The 18814-nt window shown below is 54.8% G+C and overlaps 1 protein-coding gene across 1 annotated transcript in view; it reads right to left on the reverse strand.

The window, feature by feature from the left end:
• NOL4L (nucleolar protein 4 like) overlaps nucleotides 1-12409 on the reverse strand; it is a 76730-nt gene extending 64321 nt beyond the window's left edge. The window contains exons 1-3 of the mRNA XM_023754491.1: nucleotides 12374-12409; nucleotides 11318-11473; nucleotides 4892-5003 (exon numbers count right to left, since the gene is read on the reverse strand). Coding sequence (XP_023610259.1) covers nucleotides 4892-5003; nucleotides 11318-11473; nucleotides 12374-12409 — 304 coding nt within the window. The remainder of the gene's footprint in view (nucleotides 1-4891; nucleotides 5004-11317; nucleotides 11474-12373) is intronic.
• Nucleotides 12410-18814: the final 6405 nt, after the last annotated feature.

The following is an 18814-nucleotide window of genomic DNA, read 5'->3' on the forward strand; positions in this document are numbered from 1 at the left end:
TCTGTGGAGGGGTCAGGCGCTCACAGGTGAGATAAATGCCAGGATGGGGGATGAGCTGAGACAGACACGTGAACATGGACAAGCGGCTTCCTGGGCTCTGCTGAGACAGGACAGGCCCCTGCTGTGATCAACACACACAGTGGCCATGCTCCAGCCGCCACAAATAATCCGATACCACTGGTGAGTTAGGAGCTAGCAAGGGTCACGGAGCCGAAATAATCAGTCAGGCTGCTGGGGAGAGAGGCAGAGGAACCACCCAAAGAAACGTTTCAACACAACACCTCCTTGCCAAGGGAAATGGAAACCAGCCCAAGCGCAAGACCTAGTTTTACAGGCCTTGAAAGTCATCAGCGATGCAGAGGTTTCACCGAGGCCAAGCCACACAGGCCGAGCTGAGCTCTGACCTCCACAGCTGGGCACCAGTGGCATTCATTAATGGGTGAAAATTTCACCTGAAGGTGGAATACAAGGTGGCAGTTCTCATGAGCGTCACGTAAGGAATGGTTCTGGGAGCCAGTGGCAGGAGCTGTCCCAGGCAGGGCGGGGTGTTGAGGGACATGTGTGACGAAGGCCTGGCACACAGGAGCCCTGAGACCAGACAGCCTGTCATGGGTCTCAGATATGGAAAGAGAGATCGAGGCCTGAGGCCAACCTAGAAGGCGACGAAAAAAACTCTTCGGGAAGAAGTAAATCAGTGGACCAGCAAGTCCTCAAGGAGCGCTGATGTGTGAGCATTCAGGGTGGGGAAGGTGGGGGAACCCTGTAGGTACAGTCTGGGCACTCAAGGCAGCTCTGTGGAGAGAGGGTCTGAACAGGACTTGCGTGCACTCAGCTGACAGCTACTGAGCACTCGCGAGGAGCTCCACAGACCCTTCTGCTTGCTGCTCCCAAGCACTCCCTGGGGTGGGGACTAGCATTAATACCCCTTTTACAGGAGAGTCAACAGCACGTGGAGAGGCCGGGCAATCTCCCATGCCACCCAGCAAGTGAGGACGAGAGCCGGGAGGACAGGCCAGCACGGAGCCTCTGCACAGGCGGAGAACGGGCTGGAAGCGGGGCACCTGGAGGAGCCAGGCCCGAGGGGTTGGAAACCACACAGAGGAGTCTGGGTCTGGCTGCCAAGCAGCCTCCTTCTGAGTGGACGGCTCTGCTGTGGAGGAAGGAACCTTTCTGTAGGTAACTGGCACTGCCCAGTGCTAACTCCTAGTTTGCAGCCGTGCAGACAATATTTTGTCACATCAGGGGAAACAGAAGCGTGCCTCCAGAGACCAGTTTTCATTTTCTGTCTCCTCTCCCCCTGGACTTGCTCAGGAGCTGGTAGGGGAAGAGCGTGGAGTTGGGAGGCCCTGGAATTTCCCATCCTCGGACTTCCTGATCCTCAGCAGACTCCTTTGTTTGTGCTTCTGGTGCTGGGGGAGGACCTGGGGCTGTCCAGGCCCCCACACTCGGCCGGGGACAAACTGCTGAGCAGGGAAGGCTGCTTGGCTTCCTTTCTTTCTTTTTAACACTCGGCCAGGAAGCGAGGCGTTCTCCCAGCAGCCCCTCAAGAACTCTCCATCCTGTTCCCTGTCCCCCTCCTGCCCCACCTTCCTGGGACAGGAACACAGGGCTGGCCTCTGTGGCCAGATGCAGGCTCTGATTTCCCTGTGGGCGGGTGGGAGAGGGAGGGGGCAGGGCTGGCCTGGCAGGGGTGCCTGTGAAAGCGGTAGGTGCAGCTGAGTGCATCCAGAGAGGCCGGCGTGGCGGGCAGAGATAGGATCCCCAGGCTCTCAGCTGGGGCAGGAGAAAGGAGAACCTGCCAGCTGGCCTGGGTGGTCCAGGCGGCTAATGCCTCTGGCCATTAAGCACACAGGGAAGCTTTTCAGAGTCTAAGACTCTCCTCTGGCAGCTGCCAGGAGCAAACCCTCCCTTCCCTTTGCCCAGCGTCCAGGTTGTGGACCCAGGGTGCTCACCTGGGTGGGGTGACTGATTGTGTGTCTCCCTGTGGGACCACCTGGACACTGGCAGTCTTGTGTCTGGGTTCCATGTGTAACAACATGGGGTCCAGGCTGATGTTCCCACTGCACCAGGCGCCCTACAGAACACGGTTGTTTAATTCAACTGAGTCCTTACAATAGCCCCAGGAGGGAAGTGCTGATGAGAAGATAAATTCTCTTGCCTTCTGGGGGACCTTGGACAAGTGATTTCACCATGACACCCCTCCATGCCTCCTTTCCTCAGCTGTGAACCGGGACAGATACCTCCCAGGCTCCTAGGAGCTGTGATGAGCAGGTGAGGTTCAGAGAGGTCCTCTAACCGGCTGAGGGACACACAGCTGCACTCCTCACCCTGCCTGGGCCTGGGTCCCGGGGGTGACCACTCATCCACCTGTGCCCTCCTGTTCCATCCTAATTGTTTCCACAGCAACTGAGTAGTAAGATACGAAATCTGTTTGCCGGGGGGAACAGAGGCAAGGCCAAGCTCACGCCCTTCCACGGGCGCCCCGTCTCCTGCTTCCCCAGTGTCTCCTGTTCTCCCTGCCGGGAAAGCTCCGCTCCTGGGGACAGAGAAGTGGCATTCCACCCAAGGACAGGCCAGGATGAGCAGGCACAGCCTCCCTCTGTCTGCCCTCGGTCCTGCCTGGAGCAAGCCCTTGGGAAGAGAGGCTCCAGCCCAGAGCGCACAGAGCTGGTTTATATTCGAGGCGGCTCCTTCCGGCTGTGTGCTCTCTCCCTCCCCACCTCCCTCCCTTCCTTCTCCCCCTCCTTCTACCCTGGGGTGGAGGCACGGTGATGGCAGCTACGAAAAAACAGGCTGCTGCTGTGCTAGCATCGCCCTCCTGGCCACGCGGAAGCCCACAGATGAGGAGTGGAACTGCAGCCCTGGAGACCTCGCAGCCGTCTCTGAGGACTGGGGGAGGTGAGAATGTTCTCCACACCAGCAGAGAGCAAGGGAGCAGCAGAGATGGAGCCTGCAGATACCGAGCAGCCCACAAAAGGCCCCTCTTGGCCTTGCCTCTGTTCCCCCAGGCGAACAGATTCTGTATCTGACTACCCCAGTTGCTATGGAAACAATTAGGACAGAACAGGAGAGGACAGGTGGATGGGTGGGCACCCCTGGGGCCCAGGCCCGGGCAGGGTGGGGAGTGCAGCAGGAAAAGCCCTTCTAGTACCATCTGCAGGTACCAACTGCTGTCTGGGCCCAGAGGCTACAGCCAGTCAGCCCGGCCAGCCGCATGGCGCAGGGGCCTCACTCTAGCATCCAGGGTTATCACAACAACGGCAACAGCCACAGGTCACCCCTCCTGGGCATGGTAGCCCTGCGCCAGGAACAGCAATTAACTCTCAAACCTCATCAGCCCCAGAGGTGACTACCATTATTAACCCATTTTACACATGAGGAAACTGAGACTCAGAGAGATGAAGTCACTTGTTCAGGACACACATCTGTTGAGCTGCAGAGCTGAGATTTTAACTCATCCAGCGTGGCCTGGAGGCCCTGCTCTTAAACCGGGAACACGGCATTTATGAGGGATTAACTAGATTTGTTCCTGTCCCTCAAGCTTTAGAAGCTCTCTGATGTACCTGACGAAGCAGCGGTGGCCTGTCGGCCCCCACGGGCAGAAAAGCCTCTGCACCTGATGAGTTGGCCGGTGTCAGAAGCTGTCCCTGATGTTCATGTGCCGCAGGGACAACCAAAGTGAGGGAAACTCCACTCTACTCCTGCGCTCCAGTTCCTCTGGGTCACCTGTTTGGGCTTCATTCTTGGTTTTCTCTTTCCAGACTTGTCGGATGGCACCTGAGTAAACTGCTCACCCTTCATTCTGAGTCTATTCCCATCCTCAGGCAAAACACCCATGGACTGCAGCAACCTGTGCAGGCCTGATGCCCAGGAGCAGCCTAGAAGCCCTGAGAAATCGCCCACGTGGGCACCATTTCTCAGGGCAAGTTATACCACATCCGCCACATGCACTGGCCCATCTCACTGTGCCTAAGCCGCCCGTGAACAGATGGCCCTGGGACTTCCTGGAGGCCTCCGGGATGTTGGGGTTCGGCGTGTGGGGGACGCCATTAGTGGGGGTCTCTGCTGCCTCTCACTGTGTCGGCAGAGCTGGACATCATGGATGTCGGTCCAAGGGACCAACAGGGCTGGTCACAAGGGCTCTGGGCATTTTAAATTCTAACCAATCCCCCTAGATTTCCGATTTGTACACAAGGAGAGACAAACACTTAGAGTAGACCTACTGCTGGCAGTTGGGTGGCTACAGGATAGGGCTGTGCTCCTGTCCTCTGAGAGCTTACAGTTGGGTCAGCAAGACCAAACCCAGGGGACACTGTTGAGGGAGAGACCTGGGTGGAAGAATTACAGAGCTTAGGGAATGGGGCAGGCGAGGGGGCATTTCCATCCAGAGCCTCGTGGGAGAAGAATTGTGGCCTGTGCCCGGAAGTGCAGTCAGGATGTACTATTTGTTTTTCAGTGAAACTTGCCTTAAAAAAAACCAACAGCCCTGCCCAGTTTGGCTCAGTGGATAGAGCATCAGCCCACGGACTGAAGGGTCCTGGGTTCGATTCCGGTCAAGGACATGTACCTCAGTTGCAGGCTCTATCCTGGAGGCAACCAACTGATGTGTCTCTCTCACATCAATGTTTCTTTCTCTCTGTCTCTCCCCACTCCCTTCCACGCTCTCTAAAAATCAATGGGAAAATATCCTCGGGTGAAGAGTAACAAAACAAACAAACAAATAAAAAACAAGGCTCTCTGGGCAGCCCCATGGACTCACACCAGCCTCTGGGAATTGTGACAACGGCTGGACGTGCACTTTTCTGTCTGTGCTGGCCCTGCTGGTGGGAGAGCCTCTCCCTGCACAGCCCCAGCACCTGCCAGCCTCCGGCCCGCCCACCTCCTCCCCTACCTTTGGGCTCCAGGCCGTTGGAATTAAAGTGCATCCTCTTCTGACACTCTGTGCAGCTCATCAGGAACCGGGTCACAGCCTCCCGTGGAAGGAAGGCGTACGTCTCCGCAATCTGGGGGGAGAGGAGGTTCGCTTGTTATATGGATCCGTGGGGAGCCGCTCAGTCACCCCGTCAACAGGGCTGTGCTTGCACTTGGTGGCAGGCCCTTGGCCCTTGCCAGGAAGGGCAGGGATCTGAGGAGCAAGGGGCAGATGTCCTTGATTCTCAGTCATGGAAATGAGTCAGTACTTTTGCAGAAAATTTGTTTTAAAAATTTGAATAAAATTAAAAAAGCAAAGCATTTAAACATTACCTAGTCTTTAACCTATATTCTAGTAATATTCCTCTCAGAACATTTTATTACCATTACTGAGAAATGAGCTTATGAGCATCGCTCTAGGGTAGGATGAAACAATTTCCCCTCCCGGAGATGGATAAACTGAGACCCTTTTATAAATCTACAGGCTCTGGGCCAAGGTTCTGCGAAAACTCACAGATCAAGAACCTTTCTAGGGAGAGCTGTGAAAGGCTGATGCCAAGGGACCAGATTTTTCAAACAGGACAGACTCTTAGGACCCCCATGTTCCAAGTTAGGTCACGAGGCCCAGAGAGGTGAACCTATTGTCCCAAGGTCACACAGCTCTCGAGAGGCAGTGCCAGGCTGAAGCCCATGTTTCAGGTCACACCACCCCATACCGGCCTCCAGGGGGCCTCCCCTAGCTAGGGAGAAGAGAAGGGGGGGCATGGGAGAGGACACAGGAGGGAAGCTGGGTGGGGCGTGGGGAAGGTGGGCTCCTTGGCCCACCCCTCTCCTCTTGCTCTGGGTTTTGGGAAACCCACCGGCCCTGGTTTGGCTGCCTGAGGGGTCCAGAAGGACCTCTGAGGCCCAGGTTCCCTGGCTGAGGCCCATAGCCGCCCAGTTGCTGGTTTTTACCCATTTCCCAGAGCCCAGGCCCTCCCACTCTTCTCCACTAAGGGGCAGCATCGCCCCAGCATTCCACAGTCCTCGCTGCAACCCAGCTGGGAAAGTTGGCCCGGCTGCTCCTTCGGGATGCACAAAGCCCCTCCATCTCTGTGGTGGCCAGGGGGCTGGGTAGTGTAGGGCGGAGTGGATGGATGAGGTGGGAGGTGGGGATGTAGGAGGTCCAGGGCACCCCAAGCTGCAGCCAGGCCCTAGGAGGACCAGCTCCGTTGTGCTCCCAGCTCAGCCAGCCTGTGGAGCACCAGGGACCACTCCTGCCTGGCAGCTGGCTGCAAAAGCAGAGTTAATTTTGGTGACACAATTGTTATTTCTCAGCTGATTTGATGCTCTGCGGAGCAGGCAGGCTTCTTGATGAGTTATCTCCCTTCCAAATTCCCTGTCTTGATTGCCTTTCTTTGGAGGTCAGGGACAAGGGCAAAACCCTGATCTCTGATTGGAGCTGGTGGGTGGGAAGGTGGTGGTCAGCCATGCACCAGGCCTTCTTAGATGTCAGGGCTGAGAGATGGGAGCTTCCCTGCCACCCACATGAACATCTTCATCCCAGCCCAAAGCTGCCTGGAAGTCTTAGGGGAAGAACATCCCTCTCGGGCTGCAGGGTTGGGAGGGATGGGCCTGCGGAAGGGCCAGTGGCTGTAGGAGTAAAGCAGAGGGCTATGGCTAACTTGGGCCAACCAGATGACCTTGTAGGTGCCCCGAGGCATGGTATTCCTGGCCAGACCTCAGAACGGCTGAGCAGAGGACTTGGGGAGGAGGGTTGCAGTCTGCTGGGAAAACGAAGGGAGGTTCAGACCATAGGGACAGCCCTACTTCTCCACATGGAGCTCGCTGCCACTGAAACCATTTTTATACGGCTCAGAGAGGGCCTTCCTGCCTGGTTGTTCTGCTGAGGGCTGTCCATTGGCCCGCTGAGAGTACAGGAATGGTCCCCAGAGAGGGCTCTGACACAGGCCAGAACGGTGGCCCCAGCTCTCCTGGCCTTGCAGACCCAGCAGTATGCAAAGGCTGGCTGGAGCGCCACATGCAGGGGGCGTGCTGGTGCACCCCCCTTTGACCCTGTGTTCCACAGCGGGAAGAAGGGGTTGGCCGGAGGCAGATAGGGGAGAGGTCCTTCGAGCTGTCTGAAGACCAGGGAGGAAGCCCTGTCTTGCATGGCTAGAATGTCTGTGGCCTTGCTAAGAGCTCCCTGGGGAGTCAGCCCAGCTCTGCACTGCTGTAGGGACCCGCGTGGAGGATGCTTCCCCCAGTGGGGCCTGCGACCTTTTGCGGGCATCTTTTGGTGCACCCTCCTGGCTTGTGCACACGAGAAATGGAACCTCCATTTCTGTTTGATGCACAGACGTCCAAGGCCACAGGATCACAGGTTGAGTTAAAATGAGAAGGACAATCCCAGCGGATGCTCTAGTCAGTAGGATGGTGGTTTTCAGAAATAGACTCTTATGCTGAAGTCCAAAACATGAAACAGATAAAGATAGAGCTGCTGTGTTTAAGGAGGGGAAGCTCCAGGACCCCTGTCTCCACTTAGCTTCCCTCAGCTGCCTTGGGGGCCTGCTGCCTGGACCCTGGCACTTACATGTGAATGTGCCTCTTACCTTCTTCCTAGTGATAAAAACCAAGGGAGATTTTGCTGGCAGGAAGAGCAGAAGCTATTTACAGAGTCGCTGACTTGTAAGGCTCCATTTCGCTCCCCAACTCGGAGGCCGGAGACTAAGACAGATGAGGCCAATTGGGGGGATTTGCACCACTTTACAAGATCCTCCTTCTGCCCCGTGGGTGGATTAGCACGTGGTGGACCTGGAGTAGCTACTGACCACATCTGGCCCCAACTCCAAAGTCGTCTGGGCATCCAGATCCGGATTCTGGAACCTGATCTTGCCTACCAGCACCCTGGGGGCGAGGGAGGAAGCGAACGGGCTCACTCTGACCCAGATGGGTGCAGGCCCCAGAAAAGCCCCCTTGAGAAAGGACCAGTCCTCAATGTGGGTCCAGGGAACTTTGTAGAACCGCATGGAAACCTCCCCAGGCCCCGGCATTGGCAAGACCTCCTGGGATCCTCTGGCCCTCAAGTCACACTGCATCAGAGGCAAAAAGTAAGGCCCAGGCTTCCTACCCAAGGTGGGAATCCCCCTGCATTAGCTCATATACCTCCAGCTTCAGAAAGCTCATTACCTGATCCTGATCCACTGCTGAACAGTGGTAGGTGCCAGAAAGTTCTTTTTCCCTCTGAAGAATGCGCCTCTTTCAATGCCCTGAGCAAGTTGACCCATCTCCTTTCCAGCCCCCTGCCTCCCGCAGGCACCCCAGGCCTGTAAGGATCCGAAAGTCCCAGCTGCCCTGGAGATAAGGCAGTCCCAGGATTCAGGTTTGGCAAAACACAGAGAGACAGGTCCCCAAACACCTCAGCCAAGAGCCTGACACCAACCCTGTGGTGCCAGGCTGTCCCCTCTGCAGCCATCAGCACAGTTTCCTGGGAGCTCCCTGTCCCCAGGTCCGGGTCGGGCGGGGCAGGTCCACTAGTGAGCCTGAAGAGTTAGGCTTGGATGAAAGAAATGGCAGATGAAAAGAGGGGGACAAAAACATCCAGGCACCACCCCCACCCCCAGAAGGGAAAGGGTGGCATGGAGAAGGGTGACAGATGGGGGAGAGGGGGAAGGGAGAGGAGACACACAGGGAGGAGGGGGGTGCGGCAGCCTCCTTGGCCTCACACCCACTGCAGGAGGGCCCTGGCCTGTTCCACTCAGCGTTGGCCCCGCTGCTGAAATTCCAGCTCTGTGCACAGCCCAGCTGGCTCACTGCCAGTCATGTGCCAGCTCCAGGCTGGGCAGCGGGAAGTGGGGCACGCGGCGGGCATATGGCCGAGAAGCCAGGAAATGCAGAGCAAAGCCTGGACGGCCGCTTGGCCCAGGGACACAAATGCTGCCAATACCAGCCTGGCTCTGCCCTCTCCAGAGCATGGAGCCCACAGCCCCTGGCCTTCATAAACAGCCAGGGGGTGCCTGCAGGTGAGGCGTGGTGCTGGACACCAAGGGAACCAGGGAAATCACATGGTCTGGCTGGCTCCTGCCCATCTGCCTGGACAGCAGCAAGTCACTGGCCTTACAAGCTGACCACAGGGGTTTGAAGAAAGGCAGGCTGTGTAGTGCTCAGAGTGCAGGCTCTGGGGCCAGCTACTTTGCTCTGCATGTCAACTGGGCAACCTCAGGCAGATTCCACATCTCTCTGACCTTCATTTTTCTTGTCTGCAAAATGGGGTAACAGCACCAAGAGCTGGTGCCTGGGAAGTGCTGAGCACGGGGCCTGGCATATGCTACCTGCCCGGCACGGGCAAATTTAACGCTGAGCAAATGTGCTGGGTCTCATCGATACCACACTGGCCCCAGCCTGGGTGGCCCTCCCTCTGCCCAGGACCCTCTGGTGGAAATACCCTCACAGCTCCCTTCCCACAACTTTCCCACATGTGCTGAGAAGCAGGAGAGGTGGGCCAGATGGTATAATAATCTCCTGCTTCCCTCAGCCCGAACCCTCATCTCTCTAAGGTCCTTGGCACAAGGGTCCGTCCTTAAGACTCACTTCGGGCAAAGGCCATCTTCTGAGGACAAGGACACAGCAGATTGTTGGATTTTCTTTTCTTTTTTTAATCCTCACCTGAGAAGTGAGGATATTTTTTCCATTGATTTTCAGAGAGTGGAAGGGACAGGGGAGGGAAGGGAGGGAGGGAGGGAGGGAGAGAGAGGAAGAGAGAGAGAGACATTGATGTGTTAGAGACACAGCGATTTATTGCCTTTCCCTCACGCCCCAATAGGGGCCAGGGATTGAACCTGCAACTGAGGTATGTGCCTTTCATCGGGAATTGAACCCGAGACCCTTCAGTCCACAAGCAGATACTCTAACCACTGAACAACTGGCTAGGGCTGGATTTTTAAAAAAATCCTCACTGGAGGATATGTTTTTACTGATTTTAGAGAGAGAGGAAGGGAGACAGGGAGGGAGGGGAGAAAGAGGGAGAGAGAGAAAGAGAGAGAGAGAGAGAGAGAGAGAGAGAGAGAGAAACAATGACGTGAGAAAAATATAGATCAGTTGCCTCCTGTACGCTCCCCTGAACTCGCAACCAGCACTCCAGCCAGCTGAGCCATCCAGCCAGGGCAGATGGTTGGGTTTTTAAAAAATCAGGCCAGATGGAGAAAGTACAGACTTACACAGGCCACCTCCCCTGCAGTCCACGGCTATCTAGACAAAGAACTTGGGGTAGGAGGGGTGTCGTATCTGCCTCGGTGGGGAAGCCTGGTCCCAGAGGGGCAGGTCTCCAGGAAGCCAATGAGGAAGCCAACACAGAGGGGGGCATGAGGACACTGGCTGACTACCACTCAGGTGCGGTGTGGCCTTAGACAAGTAGCTGAACTCTCTGGGTCTCAGTTTCCTTAACTGTGAAATGGGACCACAGCCCATCACAGGGCTGCTGTCAGGCTTAAATGAACGTGAAGTGCTTGGCTTTCCTGGTTCAGTGGTGGGCACTGGACAAACGGTTCGAAGCTGTGTATAAGCTATGGCGATGGGGGTCAAGAGGGAGATGGAACCAGAACACAGGCAGGCCCCTCGTGCTAGTGCTCAGGCCGCCATCCCTCCCACCTCCCCATGTGACGTTCCCCACCCCTAGCAATCTAGCTGTCTCTCCTCCCTTCTGCCTACCCACAGCTTAGAATGCTGGCTTCCATCCACCTTTCTCATGAAGCCCCTGGCTTAGCACAGTATCTGGAGATACCTTTGCTAAATACCCAGGTACCTAGGCTCTTGTTCCCTCCTAGTTTTAGAGGCATCTCTGTGCGGTTTTTTTTGTTTTTCTCTCAGAACTCCCCACCCCAAATCAAACGGATTTCCTTGAGGCTGGGGACCAGATCCTCAGACTTTTTCTGGGGAACTCCCAGTACCGACTTCACAGGGCGGCAGGGGATCAAAAAAACTCACACACAGAAAGCATTCAGGACAGGCCTGGTACACAGTAAATGCCATGAAAGCATCTGCCCTTATGATTATTATTATCTAGCCACACCAAACCCTGCCCCTCAGAGTGGCAGAGTAGGCTGTGAAGGGCTGGGGGGGTGGGGGTGGGGGGGGGGTGAGTGAAGCAGAAATGGGGAGAGAAAGGCTTCCCTCCTGCCCCCCTCCCTCTCCTCCCCTCCCTCTCACTCCCTTCAACCTGCTTCTCCTTTGTGCTCAGACCACAGAACCCGCCCCCTGCCCTGTGAGCCATCTCTGACTGCCATGCCCTTGCCCTGTGCCCCCCTGGGTCCCCAAAGGCCTTTCATCACGCCTCAGTTCCCCGCCCCGCCCCCCCCCCAACATGTGCGGAGCCCATGGCCTCCTGCCAAGGCCTGGGGCTGCCAGCAGAGGCAAGGGGCAGAAATCTCACCGCTCGGTAGGTTTTCTTCTGCCCAGCGTGCTTGGGGGCTTTGCCTGGCTCCGCTGAGCTCTCCACATGCATCGAGTAGATGATGTCAAAGAAATCTTCCACCACAGCGACCCGCTTCAGAGAGATGCCCTCCGGCTCCGACAGGCCATCTGCCCCCTGCGACAGGGTGGACAAGCTGTGTTAGTGTCAGGGATGATGGCAGGGTGAGAGCTGGGCCCTCAGGATGGGCAGTGCGCCGGGGGCAGGACAGCGCTGCTCTCTGACCCCAGCAAGGTCTCCGGTGATAGATGGAGGGGGATGGCTAGGGGTGGAAAGAGCCCACGGGGAGGGCCCAGGGAGGGGCTACCAGAGTCAGGGTGGCTGCTGCTACCAAACCTACCAGAAACAATGGGCAGGGGATGACAACAACAAACATACAAATTAAAAAACCAAGAGGCTCCATGTTCACAATTTCAGGCAGATTGTGCCAGACTCAGGCGGGGAGCTCTCGCATCACACGCTGTGCCAAGACCATCCTGGGAGTCTCTGGGGAGGGGGGTGCTAAATAGATGCAGCCACATCAGGAGCTCGCCAATTAGCAGTAACCTTTCACTGCGGTCCTGGGCTGGGGTCCCAGGGGACCAGCCTGGATCACCTGGGTGACTCCTGCCTCCACCCTGGCCTTTCAGAAAAGCTTTTCACCAGGGCTCGCCCTCCCCACTCCAGCAGCTGAGTGCCAGCAGCAGCACCGGGCTCTTTGTGTGCGGTGTCGGGGATAACAGACACGAGGCCACGTGAGGTGGCAGGGCTGTGTGAGCAGGGTGGCCGTACCCCCCAGCCCCCCACTTTCTTGTCAGTCTGGCCTGAGTGCTGTCGGCTGGCCCGACAAGGTGTGCCAGGATGGAGGTGGGTCCCTCAGCTGAAGAGCCTCTGGGCCCACACCTGTCCTCTCCCACCAGCAGGGCTGGGGTGGAACGGGGAGACTGCAGGGTGTGAGGCCGGGGGACGTGAGGATGGGCAGGTGCTTTAAGGGAGCGGACTGCTCAGTGAGTTCCTTATTCATAGGGCAAAGGCTACACACAAGCTCAGGTACACCTGGCTCTCAGCCGTCATCTCCCCGCGGGAAAAGCTTGGAGGGCTGGGGGGGGGGGGGAGCTTCAAAGATAAAGAGGAAGCTGGGGCACAATTTGGGGGGAAAGCCTTTCTCTGAAAGTTCCTGAAACACAAATTTCCAAGATAATTCTTCCCCAGAGGATCCTGCTCAAGAACCGTCAGCTCTGTGAGGGTGTAGGCTGCACCCACTGGCTCACGGCTGTCTCCCCGGCGCCTAGAACAATGCTTGGCACACAGCAGACTGGCTGACTGGTTACCAGCAGCAGCCAGGCCACGTAGTTTAGACCAGCTCTTCCCTGCTCGGAATAAGGCCCCATCATTTACGTGGTTGTGTGACCCTGAGCAGTTATTTAGCTTCTCTGAGCCTACGATCCTTTATCTGGAAAATGGGGAGAACAGAAGCACCTCTCCCATGAGCTACAAGGGGGAAAATGAGATCCGTGTGCAGCACTTAGCACCAACCCAGCCCATAGGAGCTGCTGGATAAACATGGTCATGAAGCAGTGCTATGCCATTTGCCAAGCCTCTCCTAGCTTGGGCTGCACATCACAAGCCTGGGAGGCTGTTAGACCCGCCTGTGGTATGGTGGCTGGGAAGTGGCACAGCTGGCTTAGTCCCTCGGTCTTCGCAGTCTGGGGAGACTAGAGGCTGTGCTGAATGGGATCCTCGCTCACGACATATTCTGGCCACAGACAGGGTTTAGTTTTATCCAGCAACTTTCCCAACAGGCCATGGTGGGTGAACAGCGTTGTCTCTTTGCCAGTGACCCACTTGAGAGCAAAATGGGGGAGGGAGGGCACCTGGGCATTTGGGGTGTAGGGCACCAAACCCTAGAGCTGGTGGGTAGTGTTTGTGAGTGGTGACCATGGGTGGTGACATCACTGGTCCTGTGCAGACAGTATTGCCAATGGCTTCCTTCCTGGTCAGGATCCATTTCAATGGGGACTTGTCAGAGAGCAGCATGCATCTGGGGTGTGCATGCGTGCGTGCGTGTGTGCGTGTGTACTCGCGGATGTGTGCGTGTGTGTAGCTGCTTGCTGGTCCTGCTTCCTTGTTGTGAGGTTGGGGGCAATCTCTTCAACCTCCCTGAGCTCCACTTATGAGATGAGCTGTAAAATTCCACGACTCTTCCGCTCCTAAGTCCTCTCAGGAGTTACTGTTCTCTCTTTCCTGAAGTCCCCTCTGCAGTTCTGGACCATTTGTAGACACGGCTTATCAGTGACTGACTCATTCATTAGCTGACTTGTTACTACCCAGCATTCTGGGGATTTTCAAATATTGCTGTGACAGAGTTGGGTGGCACAAATGTTATGACAGGTCAGTTATAAGATACTTCTAACCAGAGGTTCATATTGGCAAAAACAAACAAAAGAATCTTAAGAATTAAAATATAACTGGGTTTCCATTTTTTTGATCTGGTGGTGGTTATCTAGGTATGTTTAGTTTATAAAAAGTCATTAATCTGAACACTTATAATCTGTGTACTTTTCTGTATGTCTGTTAAAACTTAATTTTTAGAATGTATATTTAAAAAGTATAGTGGGTAGTTCCACAACATTTTGGTAATCTGAATCCAGAGGCATAATGATGGATTTAGCTGCTTAAAAGTGAATAGCCCTCCCTGCTCATAATATTGTTTCAGGCCACAGATACTCTGGAAAAGGGAGATGTATTTTGGTGGGAAGGAATGAAGAAGGAAATCCGGTGGAAGACAGTATTTTACACAGATGAGTTGGAAAGTGCTCCCTGATCAGGTTGTGATCTTGGGCAGGTCACTTCTCGATCTCTTGAAACTCAGTTTCCCCACCTGTGAAATGGGCCTAAAAAGTCCTAGTTGGATGTTCCAAGGATTATGTAAGAATGTATACATCAGGCATTCGTCACACATAGGATTGTAAACATCCATCTCTTCCCCTTAGACCCACTGAGTTTGAACACATTATGGTTAGGAATCTGCCCTTATCTCTGGGCCCTCTGGTCCATTCAGGCTATAGAACAGGACCCCAAGGTAATATCTACCACAAAAAGAGAGAGTCTTATGTAAGTCCTAAGTAACATGCTAAGGCTGCCACACAAACTTGCAATAAGCTTTCCTAAAGTCACGGTGTTGTTAATCAACCCGGGTTAAGTAGTGAAACACTGTCCAGTGCCTGTCCCATGTCTGTCCTAGCTTCCACTTGCATTCTTAGGCAGAGTAACCCAAAGCATTGCACCTGGTCCAATGAGACCAGAAAGTTATCTCAGAGAAACACTTCAGGGGAGCATTTTTAAAAGTCCCCTGTTTGAAAATTGACTGTGATGTCCCCCGATGTTCAAACCTGGGCCCTGTGACTGGTCTATCTCACCTGTTGAGAGGTACACAGGAAAGGAGAGGGCCTGTAGCAACCAGAATTCTACCCACACAAGATATGCAGAGCCACACCTTGAACTGTCCTTTGCCGAGCTGTGGCCACCTGGACACCATGTGTGCTACACCCTAAGGGAAGAACACCAGGATATCTGTGTGGCCTTCAAGGAGAACCCTGGCAGGAGAACAAAGAAATCCCACGGCAGTCACGTGCCACAGACATCTCCGCCATGCCCTGCATCCAGAGAGGTAATAACCTTCATGCTAAATGCTGAAGGGGAGGCATGCCTTCCCGAGCTGAGAATCCAGACACAGCTCTACAGGGCAAGAGCTGCTAATCAAGGGAGCGGAAAGCACCTTCCCCACAGCCTTGGGATGCCCCTGCCAACCACTTCTGCTTTGCACCCAAGTGAGCTTCATCTAATCCATTGCCCTCAGCACGCTGGGTCCTGCATTGACAAAGGAAGCTCACTTCATTTACAAGGCTGGATAAAGAGAGGGCCTGGAGCCTCCTTACTGTACCCAGCTTCCTGGGAACACCAACCAGGAGTGACGGCATGGAACCCCGGATGCAGCACCCTATGGGAAAAGCCATGAGAAAAACACATGGGCAGTTGCGAAAAACCGACCCCAAGGCCTTCCTGCATGGGGAAGAATATTACCATGGTAACACACGCCAGCCTTTGGAAACAGCCATCTCCAAACAGCTGGCCAGACCCAGGCCAACAAAACCCAGGCATGGCAATCATTTTAAAAAATTCATTGAGCCCCTCCAGTGTGGCTCAGTGGTTGAGCATTGACCTAAGAACCAGGAGGTCATGGTTCTATTCCCAGTCAGGGCACATGCCAAGGTTGTGGGCTTGATCCCCAGTGTGGGGTGTGCAGGAGGCAGCTGATCGATGATTCTCTCTCATCATTGATGTTTCTATCTATCTATCTCTCTCCCTTCATCTCCGAAATCAATAAAAATATATTAAAAATAATAAAAATAAATAAAAAAATCCATGGAGCTACTACCTTTCTTGGACAACACCATCTTTTTTAAACCCAGCCCATTTGGGTTCTAAACTAAAAGCCAGGTTGCAAGTCACTGAAGAAATCACCAAATGTTTAGGACAGTGGTCCTCAAAGTGTGCTCCCAGAGTCACCATCATCAGCATCATCTGGGAACTTGTTAGAAATGCAAATTCTCAGGCCCCACCCAATACCTACCAAATCTGGGGGTTTTAAAAGGCATCAAATAATTCTGATGCACAGCCAATTTTGAGAACTGATGAATGTAATGTCTCCATAATTGAGATAGGAAGGTAACTACTAAGGAAACTGGCATTGACTCATTAAATACAGACATGCTCTGTGCTTCTAGGCCTAACATATTAATATTTTCTTCTTCAATGAAGGCCAATTTTCCTAATGGTGTGAACAAAAGAATCTTACTGGGTAACATTAGTATAAATTCAAAATACCTGCCCAGAAACTTAATGTGGATTATGAATAGAAAGGGCAGGCGTGCCCAGCATCCTGGCATCAGATTTTTAAGTCCTCCCTGGCACAGTCAGTTACTACTTAACCAGGTCATCCCTTGACAGGTCTTTTAGGGCTTCCTCACTTTCCTCAAATGATCTGAATGCTTAGCACAAGGAAGGCTGCTACATTCAGGGCTGCAGACTTATAAGGGAGACAGAACGCTTTACCAGGCCATTAGATAGGCAATGCCAGGGTGGCCTCGTGAGCTGTTGTCAGGAGTCATCCCTCAGGTAAGCTCCTGAATCTGGCTGTACCTGGTCTGTATCCCACTAAGCCAATTAAATGGACCCCTGCCCTTGATGGCAGGTGACGTCCAAATGCTAATGGATTGCAGTTCTGTCATCTCCATTGGAACTTCTAAGCCACTTCTAAGCCACTTGCTGATAATAAGTTACATACTTATCAAGGTGGGCTCACCGCCTCAGGCCACCATCACTATATTAGTGGCGTATGCCTTCCAGCAATGAAAAAGCCTTGGTTGAGAGGAGGTGGCTAAATAGCGGGGGCATTTCTCAACTGGGCTAGAGGAAGAAACCACCAAATCCTTAGGATGTGCCCTTTCGGAGCATTTCAGATCCAGCTTTTGACAAGGCATAAAAACCAACAAGACTGTCATCAGAGGAGCAGGTCCGTCAGCAGAACCCACCCCAGGGGAAACACACCTCTGGCAACCCCCTGTGTGGGAGCTGATTGTGTAGACAAATGGGAAGATGCTGCTCCATCCCATCTGGGCCAGTCGGCTAGGTGGCTGAGATTACAGGCAGAGGCTACCTCTAATATGAGCCTCATGCTCCTCCTAACTTCTCCTCCTGCCCCTCAAATCACACTTTAATAAAATCAGGCAGGACCAGCGTTTGGAAGTTTGGGTAGCAGTTTGGGGGGGGGGGGGTGTGGAGAGAGGAGTTTCCTACAAAGTCCCAGTCTAACTCCTGGCAGGACTGAAAGGAGACCTGAGGGGAGGAGTCAGCCTCCTGCAAAGGGTTCTCAGATGGAAAGGAAAGAGGTGGAAAGAAATTTAAAAACCAAACAAAATGGAGAGAACAAGAGTAGAAATTCAGAATGAAGATCCTCACCCAAATCTCCAGAATTCTCTCCTCAGAACCCCCTAGAGAAGCCAGTCATCATTGTAAAGGGCAATCAGATGATTGAGAAGAGGGTATTGCTTAAGTGGGACAAAGACAGTATTGCATGTCTCTGGGTTATGAATACTACCCTACTGTGAACCAGGAACCAAAAAACCCTCCAAAATAAAGATTCACACCAGAATTTTAGGGCCCATGTTGCATTGCGCTCTGTAGGTCTGTACAGAGGGATGAGGACAGCCCCCACCCAAATACACCAACAAGGCACTGAGGACTCAACGCAGCACCTGCCTCTTCTCCACCCTTGTGCACAATCTCCAACTGTTAGTGCGGAGCCGCCACCGAGTTGCACCTGCCATCTGGAACAGGCCTCGAATATTCCAACGCTCCTTTCTGCTTCACTGAATCTCCATCCTCGTTCAAATCATGCCGGGACCCAGATGCACACCCAGGGCCACGGAGAAAGGTGTTCTGGGATCAGCCCCCAAATGACAGCACTACCTTTGAGGGATGCCATATCCGTCAAGCAGCTCTGAATATTTCTTTTTCCTTTTTTGGTTTTGTTAACTCTGGGATGTCTGGAAAGGGGGAAGGGAGGAAGGGATAGGAACAGAGGGGCGTGGTGGGCAAAAGTATCCCCCTCTTGGCAGGAGAGGGGCAAGGACCCCGGTTTTAGGGATGGAGGGAAGGAGCAGCTAATGGCACTCTCAGGCAGGACAAGATCAGGGCTGACCCTGAGGATTCTGGTCCGGGGGTGTCAGGAGGGACGAGTTGCTCAAGGGCTGAAGTCACAGGCCTGAGGACAATTCAGCCCTGTCCCTGGAGCAAGGGGCTGGCCTGCCGGGGCCTCCCTTTTCTCCTGTGTGGAGGTGACACAATATGCACAATGGCTTTCACCACCTCGCAGGACGGCCGTGGGAACCCAAATAATACATACATAGCGCCTGCCCTGGGCGAGACACCCGTAAAGGACCGGGGCCACCACTTCTCTGGAGGGGCGCGCTCCAGGACTCTGGGGCCCCCGTCTCCCTTGGGCGCCGGCCAAGGACAAGGTAAGGGGTCGCTGCGGGGAGGGGCTCTGGGCGGAACGGGGCGGCCCTGAGTCTAGCAGGCCCCACGGGCGGGTCCCTACGGGGCGGTGGCGGGCGGCCCGGGAGCGCTAACGAGCAGGGGCCCCAGGTGCGGGCCCCACCCGGACGGGGAGGGGGTAGAGGAGGGGCGGGCAGGGGAGGGGAGCGGCCCGCGCGCTAATGACTGTTGACAGCGCGCGCTGGGTTCGGCCGAGCCGCGCGCGCCGCTGACAGCTGCCGGGGCGGGGGGACGGGGGGTGGGGCGTCTGGGCTCCGGGTGCGGGGCAGGGGTGAGGCGCTTGGCGCTCCCCCCCACGGCGTACGCGCGTGCGGCCTCTGCGGGAGGGACGTGGGAGGGGCGTGCGCCGCCCGCCCGGTT

Source organism: Myotis lucifugus, unplaced genomic scaffold (genome assembly GCF_000147115.1).
Source record: "Myotis lucifugus unplaced genomic scaffold, Myoluc2.0 scaffold_60, whole genome shotgun sequence".
Taxonomy (NCBI): domain Eukaryota; kingdom Metazoa; phylum Chordata; class Mammalia; order Chiroptera; family Vespertilionidae; genus Myotis; species Myotis lucifugus.